Consider the following 22,701-nt stretch of genomic DNA (forward strand, 5'->3'; position numbering starts at 1 on the left):
TCACAGATTCATTCTTGTTCTTTATTGTTGAGTAGTATTCCATTGTATGTATGTGACGTAATTTGTTTATCCATTCATCTGTTGATGGGCACTTAGGTTGTTTCCATCTTTTTGCTACTGTGAGCAGTGCTGCAGTGAACATGGGTGTGCACATGTCTATTCGTAGGACAGCTCTTATTTCTCTAGGATATATTCCTAGAAGTGGGATTGCTGGATCATATGGTATTTCTATTTCTAACTTTTTAAGGAGACACCATATTGTTTTCCATAGTGGTTGTACCATTTTACATTCCCAATGGTGGTGCGTAGGAGTTCCAATCTCCCCCCAACCTCTCCAACATTTGTTATTTTGGTTTTTTGATTAGTGCCAGTAATGTTGGGGTGGGATGGTATCTTACTGTAATTTTGGTTTGCATTTCTCTAATGGCTCATGATCACAAGCATTTCCTCATGTGTCTATTAGCTGCCTGAATGTCTTCTTTGGTGAAGTGTCTGTTCATATTCTTTGCCCTTTGCCCATTTTTTAATTGGATTATTTGTCTTTTTGTTTTGAGGTGTTGAAGTATTATATAGATTTTAGAGATTAGCCAAAATATTGTTCCCAGTCTGTAGGTTCTCTTTTTACTCTTTTAGTGAAGTCTTTTGTTGAATGGAAGCATTTAATTTTTAGGAGCTCCCAGTTACCTAGTTTGTCTTCTGGTGTTTGCGCATCATTAGTTATGGTTTGTATTGTATTTGAGCCATGTATTAGGGCCCCTAGTGTTGTACTTATTTTTTCTTCCACGATCTTTATCATTTTAGGTTTTATATTTACATCTTTGACCCATTTTGAGTTAGTTTTTGTGCGTGGTGTGAGGTATGAGTCCTGTTTCATTTTTTTGCAGATGGACATCCAGTTTTGCCGGCACCATTTGTTAAAGAGACTGTCTTTTTCCCATTTAATGGACTTTAGCCCATTGTGGAAGATCAGCTGACGATAAAAAAAAAAAAAACACCGGTTATGCTCAAGTTGATTCTGACCCATAGTGACCCTATAGGACAGAGTAGAACCGCCCCATATGGTTTCCAGCTGACCATAGGTAGATGGATTTACATCTGAGTTCTCAATTTTGTTCCAGTGGTCTATATGTCTGTCGTAGTACCAGTACCAGGCTGTTTTGACTACTGTGACTATATAGTAGGTTCTGAGACCAGGTAGTTTGAGGTCTCCTACTTTGTTCTTTTTTTCTAATAATGCTGTGCTTATCTGGGGTCTCTTTCTTTTCCATATAAAGTTAAGGATTAGTTTTTCCATCTTGTTAAGAATGCTTTTGGTATTTGGATCAGGATTGCATTATATTTGTAGATTGCTTTGGGTGGAATTGACATTTTCACCATGTTGAGTCTTCCTGTCCATGAGCATGGTATGTTTTTCCAGTTATGTAGGCCTCCTTTGGCCTCTTGCAGTAGTGGTTTGTAGTTTTCTTTGTATAGATCTTTTACTTTCCTGGTTAAATTTATTCCTACATATTTTATCTTTTTTAGGGGCTATTATAAATGGTATTGTTTTCCTGATTTCCTTCTTGAAGTTGTCTTTGTCAGTGTATAGAAATCCAAATGATTTTTGTATACTGAGTTTCCATTCTGCTACTCTGCTGAATCTATTAGTTCCAGTAGTTTTCTTGTAGAATCTTTGGGGTTCTGTATGTATAGGATCATATCATCTGTGAATAGGAATAGTTTTACTTCTTCCTTTCCAATTTGTATGCCCTTTATTTCTTTTTCTTGCCTTATTATTCTAGCTAGGACTTCCAACACAATGTTAAATATGAGTGGTGATCACGGGCATCCTTTTCTTGTTCCTGTTTTCAGGGGGAATGTTTTCAGCCTCTCTCCATTGAGAATGATGTTGGCTGTTGGTTGTACAGATGCCCTTCATTATGTTGAGGAATTTCCCTTCTATTCCTATTTTATTGAGAGTTTTTTTTATCAGGAATGGGTGTTGGACTTCATCAAATGCCTCTTCTGCTTCAATTGAGATGATTGTGTGATTCTTTTCTTTTGTGCTGTTTATATGGTAGATTACATTGATTGATTTTCTAATGTTGAACCATCCTTGTATAACCAAAAAAAAAAAAAAAACTTACTGCTATCAGGTTGTTTCTGACTCATAGTGATCTCCTAGCGTTTCCAAGGCTGTACATCTCCACAGAAGCAGACTGCCATATCTTTCTCCTGTGGAGCAGCTGGTGATTTCAAACCACCGACCTTTGGTTAGCCGTTGGTTGCTTTAATCACTGAGCCATGATGCTGAATTCTGTTGGCTCGAATTTTGTTGAGAATTTTTGCATCTATATTCATGAGAGATATTTGTCTGTAATTTTCTCTCTTTTTTTTGGTAGTGTCTTTGCATGGCTTTGGTATCAGGGTTATGCTGGCTTCATAGAATGAATTCAGGAGGATTCCTTCCTTTTCTGTTCTCTGAAACGGTTTGAGTAGTACTGGTATGAGCTCTTCTGTGAATGTTGTTAGAATTCTCCAGTGAAGCCTTCGGGGCCAGGGCTTTTTTTTTTTTGAGGGGGCGTTATTTATTGCCTCTTCAATCTCTTCTCTTGTTAGGGGTCTGTTCGGAGTTTCTATCTCAGTGTGTGTTAGTTTAGGTAGGTAATATATTTCTAGAAATTTGTCCATTTCCTCTAGGCTCTCTAATTTGTTGGAGAACGATTTTTTGTAGTATTCTGTTATCCTTTTTTCATTTCAGTTGTAAAATTCCCCATCTCATTTCTTATTTGGGTTATTAGCTTCCTCTCCTGTTTTTCTTTTGTCAGTTTGGTCAGTGGTTTGTTGATTTTGTTGATTTTTTTCAAAAAACCAACTTTTAGTCTTGTTGATTTTTCCGTTGCTTTTCTGTTCTCTGTTTCATTTATTTCTGCTCTAGTCATTATTATTTCCTTTCTTCTGATGCCTATGGGCTTCTTTTGCTGTTCTCTTTGTATTTGTTCAAGTTATAGGTCTAACATTTTGATTTTGGTTTGTTCTTTTTAAATGTGTGCTTTTATTGCTATAACTTGACCTCTGAGCACTGCTTTTGCTGTGTTTTCATTCTATTTGATTCTAGGAATTTTTTATTCCCTCTTTGATTTCTTCTGTTACTCAGTTGCTCTTAAGTTTTTACTTTCCTTGCATTTGACTTTTTTCCCCTTCCTCTTCCTGTTATTGATTTCTACTTTTATGGTATTGTGATCAGAGAGAATGCTTTGTATTATTTCGATGTTTTTGATTTTATGGAGGATTGCTTTGTAGCCTAAAATGTGGTCTATTGTGGAGAACATTCCACGTGCATTGGAAAAGAATGTATACTTTGCTGCTGTTTGGTGGAGTGTTCTATATATGTCTATGAGGTCAAGTTGGTTGATTTTGGCCTTTAGATCTTCTGTATCTTTGTTGAGTTTCTTTCTAGATGTTCTGTCCTTTACTGAGAGTGGTGGCTTGAAGTCTCCTACTGTTATTGTGGAACTGTCTTATTTCTCTTTTCAGTGCTGTTAGAGTTTGTTTTATGTATTTTGGAGCCCTGTTGTTGGGTGCATAAATATTTATAAGGGTTATGTCTCCTGGGTGGGTTGTCCCTTTAATCATTATATAATATCCTTCCTTGCCTTTTATGGTTGGTTTTTGGATTAAAGTCTATTTTATCTGAGATTAGTATTGCCACTCCTGCTCTTTTTTTGGTTATTGTTTGCATGATATATATTTTTTTCTATCCTTTGATTTTAAATTTATTTGTGTCTTTGTGTCTCAGGTGTGTTTCTTGTAGACAGTATATTGATAGGTTTTGTTTTCTTATCCATTCTGCCAAGCTCTGTCTCTTTACTGGTGCATTCAAGCCGTTTACATTCAGTGTGATTATCGACAGATATGAGTTTCTTGCTGTCACATTGTCGTGCTTTTTGTGTATGTGTGGTGCTGACATTTTCTTTGTTCCTCTTACTTTCCTTTGCTGAGTTTCTTCTGTTTCTGGGTTTTCTCTTCTTTCATTATTATAGATTTTGTGTTTACTATGTCTTCATGTTTTTCTTCTTTTTTTATTTTGATGAATAGGCTTGTTAACTATTTTTGTGGTTACCTTGAAATTTACCTTTATCTTCCTACATTTGAACCGGTGTTTTGTTACTTGATATCACCTTGACTCCTTCTCCATTTGAAAGTTCTGTACTTACACCATTTATTCCCTCTTTTATTATTTTGTTATTGATGTTGCTGTCATTTGGAGATTACATCTCTGTTTCCCTGTTTTAACTCTTCTAGCTTTATTTTATTACTGAGAGTTCTTTACCTATATAGATATCTAGCTGATGCTGTCCTTTGTCCTAGACTGCAGTTATTGTTTGATGTTGTTTGTTTTCTAACCGAAGGACTTCCTTTAGTATTTCTTGTAAGTTTGGTTTGGTGTTTTTAGAATTCCCTTAATTTCTGCTTATGTGGAAATGTCCTAGTTTTGCCATCGTATTTGAGGGAGAGTTTTGCAGGATATATTATTCTTGGCTGGCAGTTTTTTCTTTCAAGGTTTTATGTATGTCATTCTATTGCCTTCTTGCCTACATAGTTTCTGCTGAGTAATCAGAATTAAATTTTACTGTTTCCCTTTTTTAAGTGAATTTGTATTTTTCCCGAGCTGATCTCAGGATTCTTTGACTTTGGTTTTGGCAAGTGTGATTATGATATATCTTTGTGACTTTCTTTTGGGGTCTATCCTTGTCATGGATTGAATTATATCCCCCCAAAAATGTGTGTATCAACTTGATTAGGCCATGATTCCCAGTATCATGTGGTTGTTCTCCATTTTGTGATTGTAATTTTATTTTGAGAGGATTAGGGTGGAATCGTAACACCATCCTCACTCAGGTCACCTTCCTGATCCAAGGTAAAAGAAGTTTCCCTGGGGTGTGGCCTGCACCACCTTTTTATCTCTCAAGAGATAAAAGGAAAGGGAAGTAAGCAGAGAGTTGGGGACCTCATACCACCAAGAAAGCAGCGCCAGGAGCAGAGGGCGTCCTTTGGATCCGAGGTCCCTGTGCCTGAGAAGCTCCTCGACCATGGGAAGACTGAGGACAAGGACCTTCTTCCAGAGCCGACAGAGAGAGAAAGCCTTCTCCTGGAGGTGACGCCTTGAATTTGGACTTTTAGCCTCCTTTAAATACTGTGAAGAAATAAATTTCTCTTTGTTAAAGCCATCAACTTGTGGTATTTCTATTATAGCAGCACTAGATGACTAAGACAATCCTATATGGGGTTCTTCGAGCTTCTTGGATGATCAGTTTTTGTTCTTCATAATATTTGGGGAGTTTTCTGCCAGCAAATCTTCAACAGTGTTCTCTGTGTTTTCCATTTTCTCCCACTGTTCAAGAACTCTGATCACATGCAAATTTTTGCTCTTGATTGTGTCCCACATAATTGGTAGATTTTCTTCATTTTTCTTCATTCTTTTCTCTGATTTTTCCTCAAACAAAGTGGCGTCCCTGGATTTGTCTTCAATCCCATCGATTTTATCTTCCATTGTTTCAAATTTGCTCCTAAAACCTTCTGTTGAGTTGTCCGTTTCCTGTTTATCTTTTGGATTTCTAGTTGCTCTTTTTGTATGATTTCTAATTATTTATTTATTTCGAGGTTTTGTTCTTGTATTATTGCTTTGTCTGTGTATTCTTTGATTTTGGTTATATTTTTATTGGTTTTGTCTGTGTTTTCCATGATTTTGTCTTATTTTTCCCTTGCTTTTGTCTGTGTTTTCCTTGATGTCTTTCCTAATTTCTTGGAAAACCTTAAATATTAGTCTTTTGAATTCCATATCAGGTAGCTCCACTGCCTTTTCTTATACAGAAAGATTATCTGATTCTCCATTTTGCTCACTTGCTGGAACTATCTTGTCCTGCTTTTGTGTGTATTTTGGTATTGTCTGCTGCCTCTGAGACAATAAGGTATTATTTTCTTTATTTATGGATTGTGTGTTCATTTGTTTAGTCCTGCTTTTTTGTTTTGTTTTGATATGTCAGGGCGGGCAGGCCGGGCATGCTTTGCTGCTTGTTTGTCTGTGGGTATGATAGCTTTCACCACCTTACCTGGGTGGACAGGGAAGCAGCAGGAATGGTGAGCCTGGCTCCTTGTTCACTGTTTTCATGAGGTGGCTGAGGGCAGACTGGGCAGGTGCTGTCTGCCTCTTGATGTTGGTTCAGTGGTGTGGGAGTGTTCACAACCCCTCGCCAGATGGATGGGTGTGTTTGATGAGTTGTGGTATTAGCTCGTTTCCCACTGTTCAACAGCTGGTCAAGTGGTGGGAGGGGAGGGCCAGTGTAGTCCCAGTGCAACGGCAGGTCTGAGCACCAGGGACACTCTAGCCATGGTGGCGTGATAGGGGCCAGTGGGAAGGTGGGGAGGTGGTGTATGGAGCCAAGTGAGAGGGAGGAAGAAAAGAGAAAGAAAAAATAAGAAAAAAAGGGTAGCCTTTGGGTTGGGGTGAGGTGTACCAGAGGGCCGGTGGGGTGGGGGGTAGGTGGTATATGGGGAGCTGGTGGGTGGAGGCACAGCTCACCCAGGGAAGCAGTAAGCTGGTGGCTCTCTAGCCAAGGTGGTGTGGCAGGGTCCAGGGGGAGGTGGCATATGGGACTAAGTGGGAGGAAGAAAGAAAAGGAAGAGAAAAAAAACTGGTGACGCAGTGGGGATCAGTGAATGGGGGCTGGAAGACTCGAGGGCTGGTGGGAAGGGAAGGAGGTGGCTTATGGGGTTAGGTGGCAGGGAGAAAGAAAAGGAAGAAAGGGGAAAAAAGAAAAAATATGTCATGGTGGGAGCCTGTGGGTGGGGGTGGGGTAGACGTGAAGCGACAGCAGACCATTGGCTCTCTAGCCACGGTGGTGTGGTGGCAGCCAGTGGTAAGAGGGAGGAGATGGTATATGGGGCTAGGTGGGAGGAAGAAAGAGGAAAAAAAATATTAAGAAAGGCCACACGTGGGAGGGAGTGGGTTGGGCCTGGGGGATAGGAGGGCTCGTACTGTTGACTCCCACGGTGGGGGCTTTTGGGATAGGGTGGTTCTTGCTTCAGCTCACCAGAAGGGTGAGGTGTGGGAAAGCATGTTTCTCAGGTTACCGGGTGCTCTATGTCCTGTTGGGAGTTCCATGAAGTTGGCTTCCCGTACTCCCTGTCCAGGGTAGTTTCTAGCTGTGCTCCAAGATGGTGACGCTGTGCCGTGTTAGTTGGCAGGGTACCTCCACTCCATATCTCTCGTCGTTCTCTGTTTTCTGTCTTCTTCCTTCAGTGTTTGATCTAGTTCTTCATCCCTTCATTTGATGCTCAGGGTTCCAGGACTGATACCTGTATCTGTTTTACTTATTTTTTTGGGTCTCTGCTGCACCGGGATGTCATGGAGCATCTGTCTAGGGTGCCATGTTGGCTCTGCTGCCTGACCACACTCTGTCCTCCATGCAAAGCCTGCCCAAACTCAACAGCAATGCTGCCTTCTAGAAGGATCTCTCAAGTCAAGTGTGGTTGTTCCAAACTCACTGCTGTCTATTTGACTCACCTGCCAAGGAGGGGAGGGAGGTTGCTAGGTGGGGCTATATGTAGGGTGACCAGAAGTGATGTCCGAGCAGATGAAGTTTGTCCAGACCCTGTGCCCCCATGGTTCGAACTCTATTCTCGTCCTTCCTCACACTCGTTGTCATGGACATCCAGAATGCTGCATGTTTCCTCTCCTTGGTTCACATGAGTATTCACAGATTTTACCAACCATGTCTTCCAAATGTACTAACTTACCAGTAAATTTTATTTCTCACACTCTTGTGTGTAGAGGAGGCCTGTTGGCGCAGCAGTTAAGAGTTACAGCTGCTAACCAAAAGGGCAGCAGTTCAAATCCACCAGCTGCTCCTTGGAAACCCTATGGGGCAGTTCTACTCTGTCCTATAGGGTCGCTATGAATTGGAACCAACTCAGTGGTAATGGGGTTTTTATTATATACAGAATACTCTCAAAGTCACCGATATCCACATAATTGAACTTTTATACACCTTCAAATCAGTTGTTCACTATTCTGGCTGACATGAGAATAAGAAAGGAAGGAAGGAAAGAAGGGAGGGAAAGAGAGGAGGGAAGGAAGAAGGGAAAAAGGGGAGGAAGGAGAAAGGAAAGAAGGAGGGAGGGGGACGGAGGAAAACAGATGCCTGGATCTATTCAGGAACAATCAAACTCTGCTGGGTTGGCTTCCGGGCACCCAGGAAATTCTAAGGCATAGGCAAGGGTGAGAACCGCTGCTGTAACCAGACACGTTACATGAACGTTTACTTAGCCCGCTGTATGTGTCTCTCTAATACAGTAGACCCGGTTCTGATTCATACCAGGTGTATATTCTATGCAAGGTGCACCTTGGAGCAAGATAAACACTACCCCATCCTTCCAGGACACTTGCAGTCTAACCCCCAATGGGCACATTGCGCAGGTACAGTCCTTAGCTTTGCAGGTGAACATGAAAACCTGACAAACATGCAAGTGTTCTAGAAGCTCTCAAGCGCTAAGTATTTACAAAAGGGTATTAAGGTTCAAATTTCCGTGGATTCGCCAAGACGTTCCCGAGGAGATGCCCCAAAGCTGGATCGCCATGTACAGAGTGTACAAAGGACGTTGTCAGGAACCTGATCCACAGCCCAACTGTGGCAGTATGATTGAGAATCCCACACAAATGCAGGGAATTAAAAAAAAAAAAAATGCACACATGCAGAGTTTTGCACACAGTTTCAAAATACACAACCTTCCTGAAGGCTGCTGTGCCCTTCTCCCCACTCCTCCAGATTTAGAATTGGAGTGTTTTCATCACAACATCAGAAAGGGCAGTGAACTCAAGAGAGACCTTGTTTCTTGTGCACCTTATTCAGGGAGGGGGTCTAAGGTAGACAGGGAAATCAAACTTTACGCAATGGCCATGTGAGGTTATTGAATGCATGACCTTCGATGAAGCAAGGAGGGCATTTATCAGAATGTTTTTGTTGTTGTTGTTATAGATGGGTCTTGCAGGTTGGGCAGAATTCAGCATATAGGGTGGTTTATGAAGGCATCCCCGATAGAGTGAGCTCTGTCAGCAGAGATATGGGGATGTGGGGGTAAGGAAGTCCAGTGTGCATGTGGAAGCAGGGGTTGCCCCGTTCTGGGCCAGTGTGAGGCACAGAGAAGGAACCAGGAGGAGACCGTGATACAGCTATGGAGGGCGGGGTCGCGCTATTACAGAAGGGCGGTTAGTCCATGAGGATGTTCTGGTGGCCCCAAACACAACTTCATTTATTCTGTTCCACAAATGTCCCTTTTCTGGTGACTAAAAAATAGAAAGTGAGGCCCAGCACTGCTCAAGGAGGGACACCCTGTCGTGTAGACTCTGTGAATGGGAGGGTAGCATCCTCACCCCAGGTTTTCTCTGGTTTCAAATAATGCCTCAGTTAGGCACTCCAGAATGCCAACTCCCTGTGGCTTAGGAAAAAGTGGTGGGGGGAACAGTCCATGCGGCAGAGGCAACTTGTTTCAAATCTAACCACGACCAGTGCTCCCAAAGAGTTAAACTTCCTCCTTCCAGGAGTCCTGCACGGCTGAAAGGCCAGTTTCCATTTCCTCCCAGTCGATGCTCAGCGCCCGTGACAGCTTCTCCTGTTCACTGGACAGATGGTGGCTTAAGCAGAAGGTTAACTCCATAACTGGGGCTTGCTGTTTTGGCAGTTCTTCCAATCTCATTTCCACCTCCTTCCTCTCCTTCTCCTCCCCCTCCTCCTGTCCTTCCTCCTCTTCTCCATCCTCTCCCTCCCTGCCCCATTCCCTTATCCCTTGTCCCCCCTCCTTTATGACAGTCACCTCAGGTGTTACAATTTCCCATCTCATTCCTTTTATCAAGAAGGAAGCTGCTGCAAGCCCGATCGTTTATCTCTGAGCTTTTGCCAGGAAATTTGCACACGTTTGACCCTGTAATTTGTACCCCTACATGTCAGGGTCCAGGGGTTGTTTTGCACAGATGTGCAGTTTGAATCTTTACAGACGGATCCGATAAATAGAAGGTGCTTTTTTTTTTTTTTGACCTCATGCAGTGTAGAAGGCGGCGCTCCTGGCCATCTTCTCTGCTCATTCTCCCCTCCACGTTCTCCTGTTCCTCCTCGGGGAGTGGCTGGCAGCAAACCTGCCTTTCTTCCACCCGTCACATGGCAGAGGGCCCTTATATAAGAGCTGGCTATGGAGAGGCATGACAGGTAGCTGGTTAACGAAACTACGTAAACAGCTGCAGCAGCCTTCTGCATAACCTAGCTTGGGATCCTTTCCAGGTGCGAGTATTATGGGAAACCAGATGCCTGAAAGGAATCGTTGTCCCAGTCACTCCTGCTCCATGGCTGTGAGAGCCAGAGTCCCCTGGCCGGCCCTCCTGTTCACGGTCACTTTCTCATTAATTCTGTCTCACCTCCACTGTGTAACAAACGCACATGACCTGTGGACCCCCTAACATTCTGTGTGCCCCATTTGAGCTAGCTGTGGCTTTGGAAAATCAAGCCTGAGCAGCACATAGATTTCTGGGCACGAACTCAGGAAAGAGTCCTCCTAGGTGGAGAGTGGGGAAGAAGGCATCTAAGAAATCCAATTTCTAGTCCCACGCTTTCCACAAACGCCAACCCTAGGGAAGCTGAAAGAGTCCTTAGGTGGTGGAAGCGGTCAACAGGCTCGGCTGCTAACTGGGAGGTTGGCAGTTCAAGCCCAGCCAGAGGCACCTCAAAGGAAGCCCTGGTATCTACTTCTGAAAACTCCGCCACTGAAGACCCCGTGGAGCACGGTTCTACTCTGACACACACGGGGTCGCCATGCGTTGGAATTGACTCCACAGCAACGAGTGAAAAGGGAAGCTGAGCAGACTACAAAAATATAGGTGTTGGAAGTGGCTTGTGCTCAACGGCCAACGTAAGTGTTGGTGGCACTACGGAAGAAAGGCCTGGCAACCTGCTTCCATAAGGATTACAGCCAAGAAAACCCTACGGAGCAGTTTACTCCGTGATACATGGGGCCACCATGATTCGGAATTGACTTCACAGCAATGGGTTTGGTTTTCCTTGGCTTGGGAATTGACTGATGATGTATAAGGCCAAGAAAATGCCAAAAATCATGTTAAAGAGGGCTTGTTCATTTTGGAATCACATCTCTGAACTGTTTTTCACAGGGACGATGTTAACACACACGTGTGTATACAGAGATGCGCGTAGAAGCGGGTGAACGCTGCCCCACTGCCTGCCTGAGGTGAGCACGCCCAGTCCTCAAAGCTGTTCTCCTCTGTCCTCCCCAGTGCGGACGGCGCCTCCTATGAAATCATGCAGATCGACGTAGAGGTAGAAGAGCCCAGTGACCCTGCAGCCACACAGCTGGTCACGTGGCAGGTCGAGTACCCGGGAGAGCTCACATCGGACCTGGGAGTGTCCAAGATCTACGTGAGCTCCAAGGATGTGATTGGAGTGATTCCACTGGCCATGGTAAGCAGGTCCCTGCCTCGGGCTGGTCCAGAACTCGGGGAAGGAAGGTGCTGCCCCCCAGACGAGAGCTTGGTGAGAATCTCTCAGTCAGCCCAAGAGCCAGGATCTGTGTCAGACTGGACCAAGACGCTTACTGCAAGTAGTCAATCCTGAAAAAGATGTTCCTAAATAATATTCTTAGACTCTTATTTAGAAAAGACTCAAATTCTGGGTGTTAGAGTTGGGTCTGCCGTTACAGGCAAATGTGTGATGGTTGGGGTAAACATGTTTGTGTCATCCAGTATAGACTATTCGAGTCAAGGGTCTCACACACAAGCACATGCAGACACCAAATAGATGAAGCATGTGAGCGAAACGTGGCAGGGGAGTGGGCAAGCACCTGCCCCATCCAGCAGCCCCACCAATGTTGGCCGAGCAGGAAAGCCAAGCATGTGCTGGGTTCAAGATCTGCCTTTTCAAGAGAGCCGTGAATATTGTTTTAATGCAAAACGCCAACTTTTACATGTTGGCAACTCATTTAAAAAAACAAAAGCACTGGATAGCAAAGAGGGAACCCTATTCCATGCACAGGCCGTCTGTTTATAACTTGTGATGGAAAAGATCTGGAACTCTGGGTTTGCCTGTGTGTTCCCTCAGGTGCGTGGAACAGAGACAGGTTTTCATGCTTGAAAGGATCAGCCCTGGTTTCTAGTGGAGACGCTCTACATTGTCCCTGGGAAGACCCACCACCCAGGGTCTAGCTCCACTCTTCCCCCTAAACCAGACACATGGCGCCCCTATAGCCCTGCCCTCCCTGAGGAACCTTCTGGACCCCTACAGAAGAATCACTTATTTAAATTCGACTTTTCACGATGCAAATGCGTGATCTTATGTGTTTGCAGACAGTCATTTGAGCTTCCTCCTGCCACAGAATTACTTTTCCTGTCACAAGTGAAATATGAGTTGACCTATCAGCTGATGCCTGGTGTCTCCCCTGGACCATCTATTAGAGAACGTTGACAAGGGTTATTATGTAGTGCTGTGAGAACACCAGGAATCAATCTTTCAATGAAAAGTCACACAGACAGTTGCCTGGTGACAGTAAGTTGGTTATCATGCTGTTCACTCAGAAACATGAAGATGTCGGGGGTGCTTAAGTTGATACAGGGTCTTACTGCTTCTTTAGTTTCGAGGCATGGAGCCTCCCCGGCATGTTGTTCCAAGCGAGATGATACTGCTCCTTTTCTTGGACTAGTAGTGGTTTGTCTTAAATAAGTTGTTGTTTGAGGCCGCTCCTCTTCAGCACATTTGACCTGATAAGCTTCCTGCACTGCTCTCCAAGTGGCGTCTTGTGCTGTGCTCAGCCTGTCTGGTGTCTTCTTTGCTTCTTGCACCCAGCATTGCTCATGCCTAGAGTGCCCCTGAAGCTCCTTCAGCCTGTTCCAAACCCTCTTCACAACTCACAAGAAGGCCTGCTCTCACGAGAGTTCACTTGTCCACTGGTCTTTCAGCTCTCTCATCCTACATCAGGCTTTCTAGCTGTGCAGCCTATAAGGCTGCAAGACTGTGGAAGGGTAGAGCTAGAAAGCATCTCAGATAAGACCTAGTTGATCTTGGTATCACTTAGGAATTGTATTTAGCTGAAAGCAACATATCCCCCACCCCGGCCCCATCCCCAAATGGTGGGCTAAATATGAAAGTGTTTCATCTTTCATGTAAACATGTTGGCAGTCCAGGGCTGGTATGGTGCCCATGTCATCAGAGACCCAGGTCACAACTTTGTTTCTGCTTCAAAAGTTGAGTACATGGCTACCATCCTCAAGGTTACCTCATAGTCCAAGATGGCTGCTGGAGTGGCACCATCGTACCCGCATCCTGCACACCTGATAAGGGAAGAATTGCAGAAGATCAGATAGAGCAAGTCCCTCTTCCCATTCAAGAAGGGGAGATAAAAATCCAACATAGTACTTCTGGTCATGTCCAGTCGGCAAGAACTTAGCGATATGGGCACACCTAGGTACAAGTAAGGCTGTGAAACCTATTTTTCAGCATGGCACATTGCTCATAGTCTGTTACTAGGAAAGAAGGAGAGAATAGGTATTGGGAGGCACTGAGCAGTACTTCAAGGGTCCTCCTTTTCCACTTGAGGAAACTGAGGTTCAAAGAGGTTACTCCTCTTGGTGCCTGCATGTTTTCCTCTCTCTATTGATCTCCTTAAGCCTTCTGAGAAGCAGAGTAGCACAACTAAGTCACTGTCTCCACTCACTGGCTATGCAGCCGTGCTCAGTTCCACCGTGGCTCCATTTCCTCATCTGTAAAGGGGGTGAAGAAATAATACCCACTCATAAGGTTGTTGTAAGGTTAAAACAATACCTCAAGGACATCAGCAAACCATAGCAAGCACGCAATAAACGTTAGCTGTTGTCGTTGTTAGTTACTGTCGAGCCTTGCGCCATCTTTGTGGTCATTGCCAAGTTTGAGTCCACTGTTGCGGCTGTTATGTGGTGCCTTCCAACCTACGGGCTCATCTTCTGGCACTGTATCAGACAGTATTCTGTTGTGATCCAGGGGGTTTTCATTGGCTGATTTTTAGAAGTACGCTGCCAGGCCTTTCTTCCTAGTCTGTCTAAGTCTGAGAGCTCTGCTGAAACTTGTCCACCACGGATGACCCTGCTGGTATTTGAAGTACCAGTGACATAGCTTCCAGCATCAAGGCAACACGCAGGTGTTGGTAGACAGACAGGTGGTGGTAGCCATTACTAACCTGTTGTCATCGAGTGAATTCTGGCTCATAACAGCCCTATAGGACAGAATAGATCTGCCCTATAGGGTTTCCAGGGCTGTAAATCTTTGTAGAAACAGACAGCCACATCTTTCTTCTGCAGAGCAGCTGGTGGGTTCCAACCACTGACCGTTCACTTAGCAGCCGAGTGCTTAACCACTGTGCCACTTAAAAAAAAAAATTTTTTTTTTTTTTTTTTCCCTTGGAGTACTTAAATTACTGAATTCAAAGTACAGTGAAGCCTGTGAGGGCCAGGGCTGCCTTGTTTTTCTGGGTGTCCCAAGTTTTCCTGCTTTGATAGTGTGCAGTCTTCCCACTGTTCTAGCACTGTGTATTAGTGGAAAATACCTGCATTTTCCTTCTCTGAGAGGTGCCCACCTTACACAGGTTCTGGCTTTCGCAGGTTTTGCTGTATAAGCAGTACCTCGGCAGTAATGTTTTCAGTTCTTTCCAGAAAGGGCCTTAGCTGCAGCCCAGTATTTCACAGAGGTACGCCAGTGCCAGACTGTCTAGACGCTCTGCATGCTTCCGGAGCTGAGTTAAATGAATTGGATTCAAGTATTTCTGGTCCACCCTGGAGCCCTGGTGGTGCGCTGGTTAAGAGCTCAGCTGCTAACCAAAAGGTGAGCAGTTGGAATCCACCAGCCGCTCCTTGGAAACCCTATGGGGCAGTTCTACTCTGTCCTCTAGAGCCGCTATGAGTCAGAATTGACTTGGCAGCAACGGATTTGTCTTTTGTTTTTGTTTTTTGGTATTTCTGGTCCAATGAGTTGTTACAACACTCTGTGAACGGCTTCCCCTGGCACTATCAGTGAAATCCCCAGAGGCCTGACTCCCCGTCTTTTACACTGGGAGTATCTGGCCCTCTCGCAGCAGTGTCTGCAGTGGTGCCCAGAGAAAACTACTTCCTTTCACTCTGGATTGCTAGGTAAAGAGATTTTGCCATTTTGGTGACAGTGGGGTGGCCATGAGTTGAAGTCGACTTGACCGCATCTGGTGTCTACATTGCGTCCTTCAAGAGACAGGGAAAGGGGGCAAGGAAAGGTGTACCCCTCCCCACCCAGGACATGGCCCTTGGCCGAGTCCGTCCATCCATCCTGCCAGCCATGAACTCAGCCCAGTGGCCACAGCTCGCTGTAAGAGAGGCTGAGAGAGTGAGCTGTATTCTGGTCACCATTCTACAGTGGAAGAAGGGAGAAGGCTGTACGGGGAAAATGCTGACCGCATCCCAGACTGTCCCCGTCAGCTAAGGTAGCAGTGGGGAGAAAGGCAGCCTTAGCATGTATCTGATTTATACGTGGTGCAAACGGTTAACCCATTCAGCTGTTAAATGACAGGTTGACAGTTCGAGTCCACCCAGAGGTGCCTCAGAAGAAAAGCCTGGTGATCCACTTCTGAAAAATCAGCCGCCGACAGCCACACGGAGCGCAGTTCCACTCTGACACGCGCAGGGTTCCCGTTAGCTGCAATCAACGTGACGCAGCTGGCTGTAGGGCACGTCTCAGCGGCGAAACGGTAGGGCGCTTGCGCTCAGCTGGACATGAGTATAAAGGGAACAACACATGACTCCCAGCTTTAGACCCCCCAAAACTCTGCTTATGTCCTTGTGATACCACTGCACAGACTTAAGACACGGAAGAGGTTTCGTTCCCAGGCATCCTGGGATTAACCTTCTCATACAGAAGTGTGCCCGCATCTGTAACTAATTCCTTAAGATAAACTTCCAGAAATAAATTTTCCGAATCAAAGAGTATTCAATATATTGTAATATTTTTGACACTGGTTGCCAAATTGCGCCCCGGAGAGTTTAGCCGATTTACGGTTCCACCTGCTGTACGTAATGATACGCATTTCTGTGCGACTTCACCGGCACCGGGCACTGGAATTATTTCAAACGGGCAATTTATTAAATAGAAGTGATATCTCAGGGTTCTTAATTTGCCTTTCTTTGGCTACATTTTTATTTCCTTATTAAATATTTGTACTTTGCCCATTTTTCCCCCATGGGGAATTAACGTTTTCTTGCTAATTTGTTGTAAATCTTTAGATATTTGTGATACTAGTCATTTGATTGGCATAATGCAAGTAATCTTCCCAATTTCCCACTTGCCTCCAAGTTTTGTAGGTGGTATGCTTTGGCAAGCACGAGTGTTTGCTTCTTTGTTTAAGTTTTATGTTGTCAAATACATTGATCTTTTCCACAATGGGAATTCCTCCACTAACTCTAATTACGACCACAGGGAAAGAAATATGTCTGTTTTTTCGTCCTTGTAAAATCCCCAAATATTAAAATACCCACACAGAGCACGCGTCCCTAAATGGTAGAAGTACGTTGTTGTTTGCCATCTAGTCTATTCTGGCTCATAGCAACCCTACACGACAGAGTAGAACCGCCCCATAGGGTTTCCTAGGCTACAACCTTTACGGGAGCAGATCGCCGGGTCTTTTCTCCCACAGAGCCACTGGGTGGGTTGAAACCACCAACATTTTAGTTAGTAGCCAAGCACTTAACCATTGCACCACCAGGGCTTCTTAGGTAGAACTATAGTCTTCAAAACAATAATGTTGAAAGTAAAATGAGTTGTGACAGCTTTATGGCATTCTTCAGCGTTGGAGATCAGTTTAAGGCAGAGCCTGTGGCCCCTCCGTTCTTTGTGGTGCCCATGATTGCATCTCCTGGGAAGCTCTGAAATGAGATGCAGTTATCATTTGCATTCAAAGCTAATTTTCCAGAAGATGCTTTGCCTTCAATATTTTTCATTTTTTCTCTGAAGTCTATGGCCTTGAAAGCTTTTTTGTTGTTGTTGTTATTGTGCTTTAAGTTAAGTTTAAAATTCAAGTCAGTTTCCTATACAAAAACTTATGCACACATTGTTATGTGACCCTAGTTGCTCTCCCTACAATGTGACACCACACTCCTTCTCTCTACCCTGTATTTCCCGTGTCCATTCAACCAGGTCCTGCCCCCCTCTGCCTTCGCAGCTCACCTCCAGACATGAGCTGCCCACGTAGTCTCATGTGCCTATTTGAGCCAAGGAGCTTACTCCTCACCAGTATTATTTTGTGTCTTATAGTCCAGTCTAATCTTTGTCTGAAGAGTTGGCTTCCAGAATGGTTTTAGTTTTGGGGTAACAGAGAGTCTGGGGGCCATGACCTCTGGGGTCACTCCAGTCTCAGTCAGACCATTAAATCTGGTCTTTTTACGAGAATTTGACTTCTGCATCCCACTTTTCTCCTGCTCCATCAGAGATTCTCTGTTGTGTTCCCTGTCAGGGCAGTCATTGGTGGTAGCTGGGCACCCTTTTGTTCTTCCAGTCTCAGGCCGATGGGAGTCTTTGGTTTATGTGGCCGTTTCTGTCTCTTGGGCTCTTGTTTTCCTTGTGTTGTTGGTGTTCTTCATTCTCCTTTACTCCAGATGGGTTGAGACCTATTGATGCATCTTAGATGGCCAATTGCTAGCCTTGAAAGCTTTTTTCTAATTTTCTTTATTTTGAATCATTTATTTCTATGAATTTTATTACATTATTTGTATGTGTTCGTGTGGGAAATCATGCCTTACTATCTTATAGATAAACGTGTTATTGTCCTTAGAGAAGAAAACCCCAGAAAAGGTCATTAAATGTGAGTCAGCATGAATGTAGTAAGTACACACCTGTCACTTCATGTCAGTGTCTGAATACGGGAAGCAGTTTTAGCTTTTCCTAGAAGAGTTGAAATCATCTTTGGGATGACACGTTTTTCTAGGGGGGCCTCAGTTCCTCAGGCTTGAACATTCTTCTTGTGGCTTCGTGAACCACCACCCTAGCCAGCTACTGTCAAGTCGGCTCCAACTCATGGGCGACACCATGTGTGTCAGGGTAGAACAGTACTCTGTAGGGTTATTTTTTTTTCAGTTGTGGTTGGAAACCCTGGTGGCATAGTGGTTAAGTGCTATGGCTGCTAACCAAAGGGACGGCAGTTCAAATCCACCAGGCGCTCCTTGGAAACTCTATGGGGCAGTTCTGCTCTGTCCTATAGGGTCACTATGAGTCGGAATCGACTCGATGGTACTGGGTTTGGTTTTGGTGTTTATACTCATAGCGACCGTATAGGACAGAGTAGAACTGCCCCATAGAGTTTCCAAGGAGCGCCTGGCGGATTTGAACTGCCGACCCTTTGGTTAGCAGCCGTAGCACTTAGTCACTACGCCACCAGGGTTTCCAACAGGGTCGCTATGAGTCGGAATCAACTTGACGGTGCTGGATTTGGGTTTTTGGTTTTTAGTTATTGTGGTATAGGTGAAAGTTTACAGAGCAAATTAGCTTCTCATTCAAAAATTTACACACGAATTGTTTCATGGCATGGCTGCAATCCTGCATTGTGTCAGCACTCTCCCCCTTTCCCTTTCCACTCCAGGTTCACCGTGTCCATTTATCCAGTTTTCCTGTCCCCTCTCACCTGCTTGTCTTTGTTCCTGGGCAGGTGTTGCCCATTTGGTCTCATATACTTGACTGAACTGAGAAGCACGTTCCTCACGTGTGCTGTTGTTTGTCTCGTAGGCCTGCCTGATCTTTGGCTGGAAGGTGAACTGTGGGAATGGCTTCAGGTCTGAGTTAGGAGGGTGTCCAGGGGCCATAGTCCCGGGGGTTCCTCCAGTCTCTGTCAGACCAGTGAGTTTGGTGTTTTTTGTGGATTTGGTCATTTGTTGTGCATTTTTCTCCCACTTTGTCTGGGACCCCCTGTTGTAACCCCAGCCAGAGTGGTCAGTAGCGATAACCAGGCTCCACCTAGTTCTTCCGGTCTCGGGGTCGTGAAGGCTGTGGTTCATGTGGTCCGTTAGCACTTCGGACTAATTGCTTCCTCGAGCCTTTAGTATTTTTCCCTCTCCTTTGCTCTGGAGTAGAAGAGACTGGTAGTTGTATCTTAGATGGCTGCACACAAGCTTTGAAGACCCCAGAAGCTACTGGCCAGAGTCGGGTGTAGAACATTGACTTTAAGACAATGTTTTCCCAATTGGTGTAGGTTCCACAGGGGTTTCAATGACTGGTTTTTTGGAAGTAAATCACCAGACCTTTCTTCTGAGGCACCTCGCGGTAGACTCATACCCCCAACCTGTCAGTTAATAGCCAAGCGTGTTAGCCATTTGCACCACCCAGGCACTCTGTTGCTTCCTTAATCTTGGCGAAAACAAGTATTTCTGAACTGATACCAGGGTTCAGAGACAATAAGACTGAATGTGCGTTCGATCCTCGCCCCCAGATAAGATCCTGTTTACTCCTCTGCTGTGTCCACCCATGATTTCCTCGCATGCAGAGAGCAACAGCAGACGGGCCAGAAGCTCCGGGGTTCTGCTTGCTGGTTGAAATCTCACCAGTAAGAGCAAGAATAGGTAGAAGTCAAACCAGGAGGCTTGGGCAGACTCAGGCTCAGTACCAGACACCCACTGCATGGAGCAGATTCTGACTCATAGCGACCCTGTAGGACAGAGTAGAAGAGCCCCATGGCGTATCCAAGGAGTGGCTGGTGGGTTCTAACTGCTAGCCTTTTGGTTAGCAGCCTCAGCTCTTGATGCTTTAATTCTGAAACCCAGCCATTGGAAACCCTGCAGAGCCCAGTTCTACTCTGACACACATGGGGGCGCCATGAGTCAGAGTCAACTCGATAGAAACTGTTTTGGTGATAGGGGGCATGGGGTCCTTTCTCTGCCATCACAGACAAAGTGCCATGACAGTCACCACAGAGATCAGGACTTGAGGAAAAAGCCCCCAGGTTATGGCAGGGGACTGTCTTTCCTGACACTGGTAGTGCAGTGTCCTTTAATGTTTGGCATAAAAGCAGATTCTTGGTTCTTTTTATTTGACTTTTCATAATACTCCTTTCCTGTGTCAGCCTGTTAATTAATATGCCAGATACCCTCTGTCGTCTTACTGAGACTTTCTGAAAATTCAATCACACCGCGTAGCGCACCACGGCTTTCATTTTTATACTTCCTCAGCCAAGTGCAAATTAAGACGCCACAAGAGCCCTTGAGAAAATCTCTTCTCCAAGGCGCATTCTTGCTTGTTGAGCCGCTGCTGCCTAAACACTGTTCAAAATGGTAGCACCAAATACTTAGTGTTTATTAGGTGCCAAGCGGAGTTCTGTGTGCGTCTGTATACCTCTGTATGTATACCGTTGTTGTTAGTGCCCTCAAGTTGATCTGTGTGCGTCTGTATACCTCTGTATGTATACTGTTGTTGTTAAGTGCCCTCAAGTTGATCTGTGTGCGTCTGTATACCTCTGTATGTATACTGTTGTTGTTAAGTGCCCTCAAGTTGATCTGTGTGTATCTGTATACCTCTGTATGTATACCGTTGTTGTTAGTGCCCTCAAGTTGATCTGTGTGCGTCTGTATACCTCTGTATGTATACTGTTGTTGTTAAGTGCCCTCAAGTTGATCTGTGTGCGTCTGTATACCTCTGTATGTATACCGTTGTTGTTAGTGCCCTCAAGTTGATCTGTGTGAGTCTGTATACCTCTGTATGTATATTGTTGTTGTTAGGTGCCCTCAAGTTGATCTGTGTGCGTCTGTATACCTCTGTATGTATGCCGTTGTTGTTAGGTGCCCTCAAGTTGATCTGTGTGCGTCTGTATACCTCTGTATGTATACCGTTGTTGTTAGTGCCCTCAAGTTGATCTGTGTGCGTCTGTATACCTCTATATGTATACTGTTGTTGTTAGGTGCCCTCAAGTTGATTCCAACTCATGGCAACCCTATAGGACAGAGTAGAACTGCCCCGTAGGGTTTCCTAGGTTACAATCTCTACCGACGCAGATCCACCGGTCTTTCTCCTGCAGAATGGCTACAGCCTTTCTGTTAGTGGCCAAGAGCTGAAGTGTTCAATGTTTTCTGAATAGAAATTGTGCTACCAGGGCTGTGTTTATATATATTAACTCACATATTCCCACTGTGACCCAGTGAACCCCCGCCCTACAGTGGATGAGGCACAGGCTCACACAGGGCTTAAAGAATCGTCCCATCGTCCCAAGCTGACCGGCTAAGAAGCAGAGCTGGAGTTAGGTTCCAGACAGCTCGTCCGTCACCTGTCCACTGACCACCCTCACCAGGGAACACAGAGCGTGTAGGCTGCTGATCTGCGCCATATCCAAAAAGATCTTTGGGAAGTGCTAGCACGGGCGAGTTAAGCCACAAAAACACGGAACTGAGAGCTCTGATTGAAATAGGAGAAGTCATCCGGAAATGCGTTCTTTCTTATGCACAGAGCCACTGCCTTTTCTTTTCAGCCCACTGAGCTGCCTTTGTTGCTCCTAAGGAGCCATCCTTTCCAGAGGTGATTTACAATGAGGCTTTGGCAGCTGAGCCTCAGAGCTTTGAAAGAAACATTGCAGGAAGCAGATACAGGAGAGCTACCTCTCCTTGTTTGTCATGTGATAATTGCAGTCCCAACTGTTGTACAACCAGTCGCTGCCAGTGAACAAATGATCCCACTGTAACTCCTGTTATGGGCCCTATAGAAACGCTGTCCGCTCCGCAAAAGCTTACTGAGCTCCCGCTGTGTGTCTGGCACTGTTCTCTGTGTCACAGATACAGCAGAGAGGGTTCTGCTCCTGAAAATCAGCCACGGAAAATCCTCTGGGTCACGGTGGTCTGATTCTGTTGTGCCTGGGGTCGCCATGAGTCAGGGACTGACTCAACAGCAGCTGGGAACAACAATTAGGTGTCGCTCCAAAAGCAAAAATTGTTACCTGAAGAGAAATAATCGATCTCAAAATGTTTATGAAACTAGCACATTAATTTATACTTTCTGGAGCCATTGAGGCAGAGGAGGCCCTGAAGCTGTTGCTGTGAGATAGTTTTTAAACTTTTACACTAAAAACCAGCCCCTGAAGTCTTCACTAAACCAAAAAAAAAAAATCTTATTTTAATTAGTAAAGTTCATCTGCCTTGAGCATTGTACTCTTTTAAAGAATTATCTGTGTGAGGTCCAACTGACAACGGCAACTCAAAAGGTTAGACGGGAAGCTTCGGGGGTGGTAAGCTTGAGATAATGGTGGTGGAATAACTTGGAAAAGGATGGTGAGAATGGACATACAACTTGAAGAATGTAATGTCACTGAATTGCACGTGTATAAATTGTTGAAATGGTGTATCTTTGGCAGTGTATACTTTCACCAAAATAATTAAATATATATATATGTTCACACACACACATATACATATGTGTGTATTCACAAAGTAGTGGTTTTCTCATTTGAGACTACCCCATGTCCCAGTGTTCTTAAAGCAGGCGGGATCAACCAGTACCCTTCCTTTCCTGACCAAAACCAAAACCAAACCCACGGCCGTCGAGTTGATTCCAACTCACAGCGACCCTATAGGACAGAGTGGAACTGCCCCATAGAGTTTCCAAGGAGCGCCTGGTAGATTCGAACTACCAACCTCTTGGTTAGCAGCCGTAG

The 22,701-nt window shown here is 44.8% G+C and overlaps 1 protein-coding gene across 1 annotated transcript in view; it reads left to right on the forward strand.

The window, feature by feature from the left end:
- TMEM132D (transmembrane protein 132D) overlaps positions 1-22,701 on the forward strand; it is a 725,131-nt gene that overhangs the window by 484,594 nt on the left and 217,836 nt on the right. Inside the window, exon 4 of the mRNA XM_049866226.1 lies at positions 11,318-11,501. Within this exon, the coding sequence (XP_049722183.1) occupies positions 11,318-11,501 (184 nt within the window). The remainder of the gene's footprint in view (positions 1-11,317; positions 11,502-22,701) is intronic.

Source organism: Elephas maximus, chromosome 22, assembly GCF_024166365.1.
Source record: "Elephas maximus indicus isolate mEleMax1 chromosome 22, mEleMax1 primary haplotype, whole genome shotgun sequence".
NCBI lineage: Eukaryota > Metazoa > Chordata > Mammalia > Proboscidea > Elephantidae > Elephas > Elephas maximus.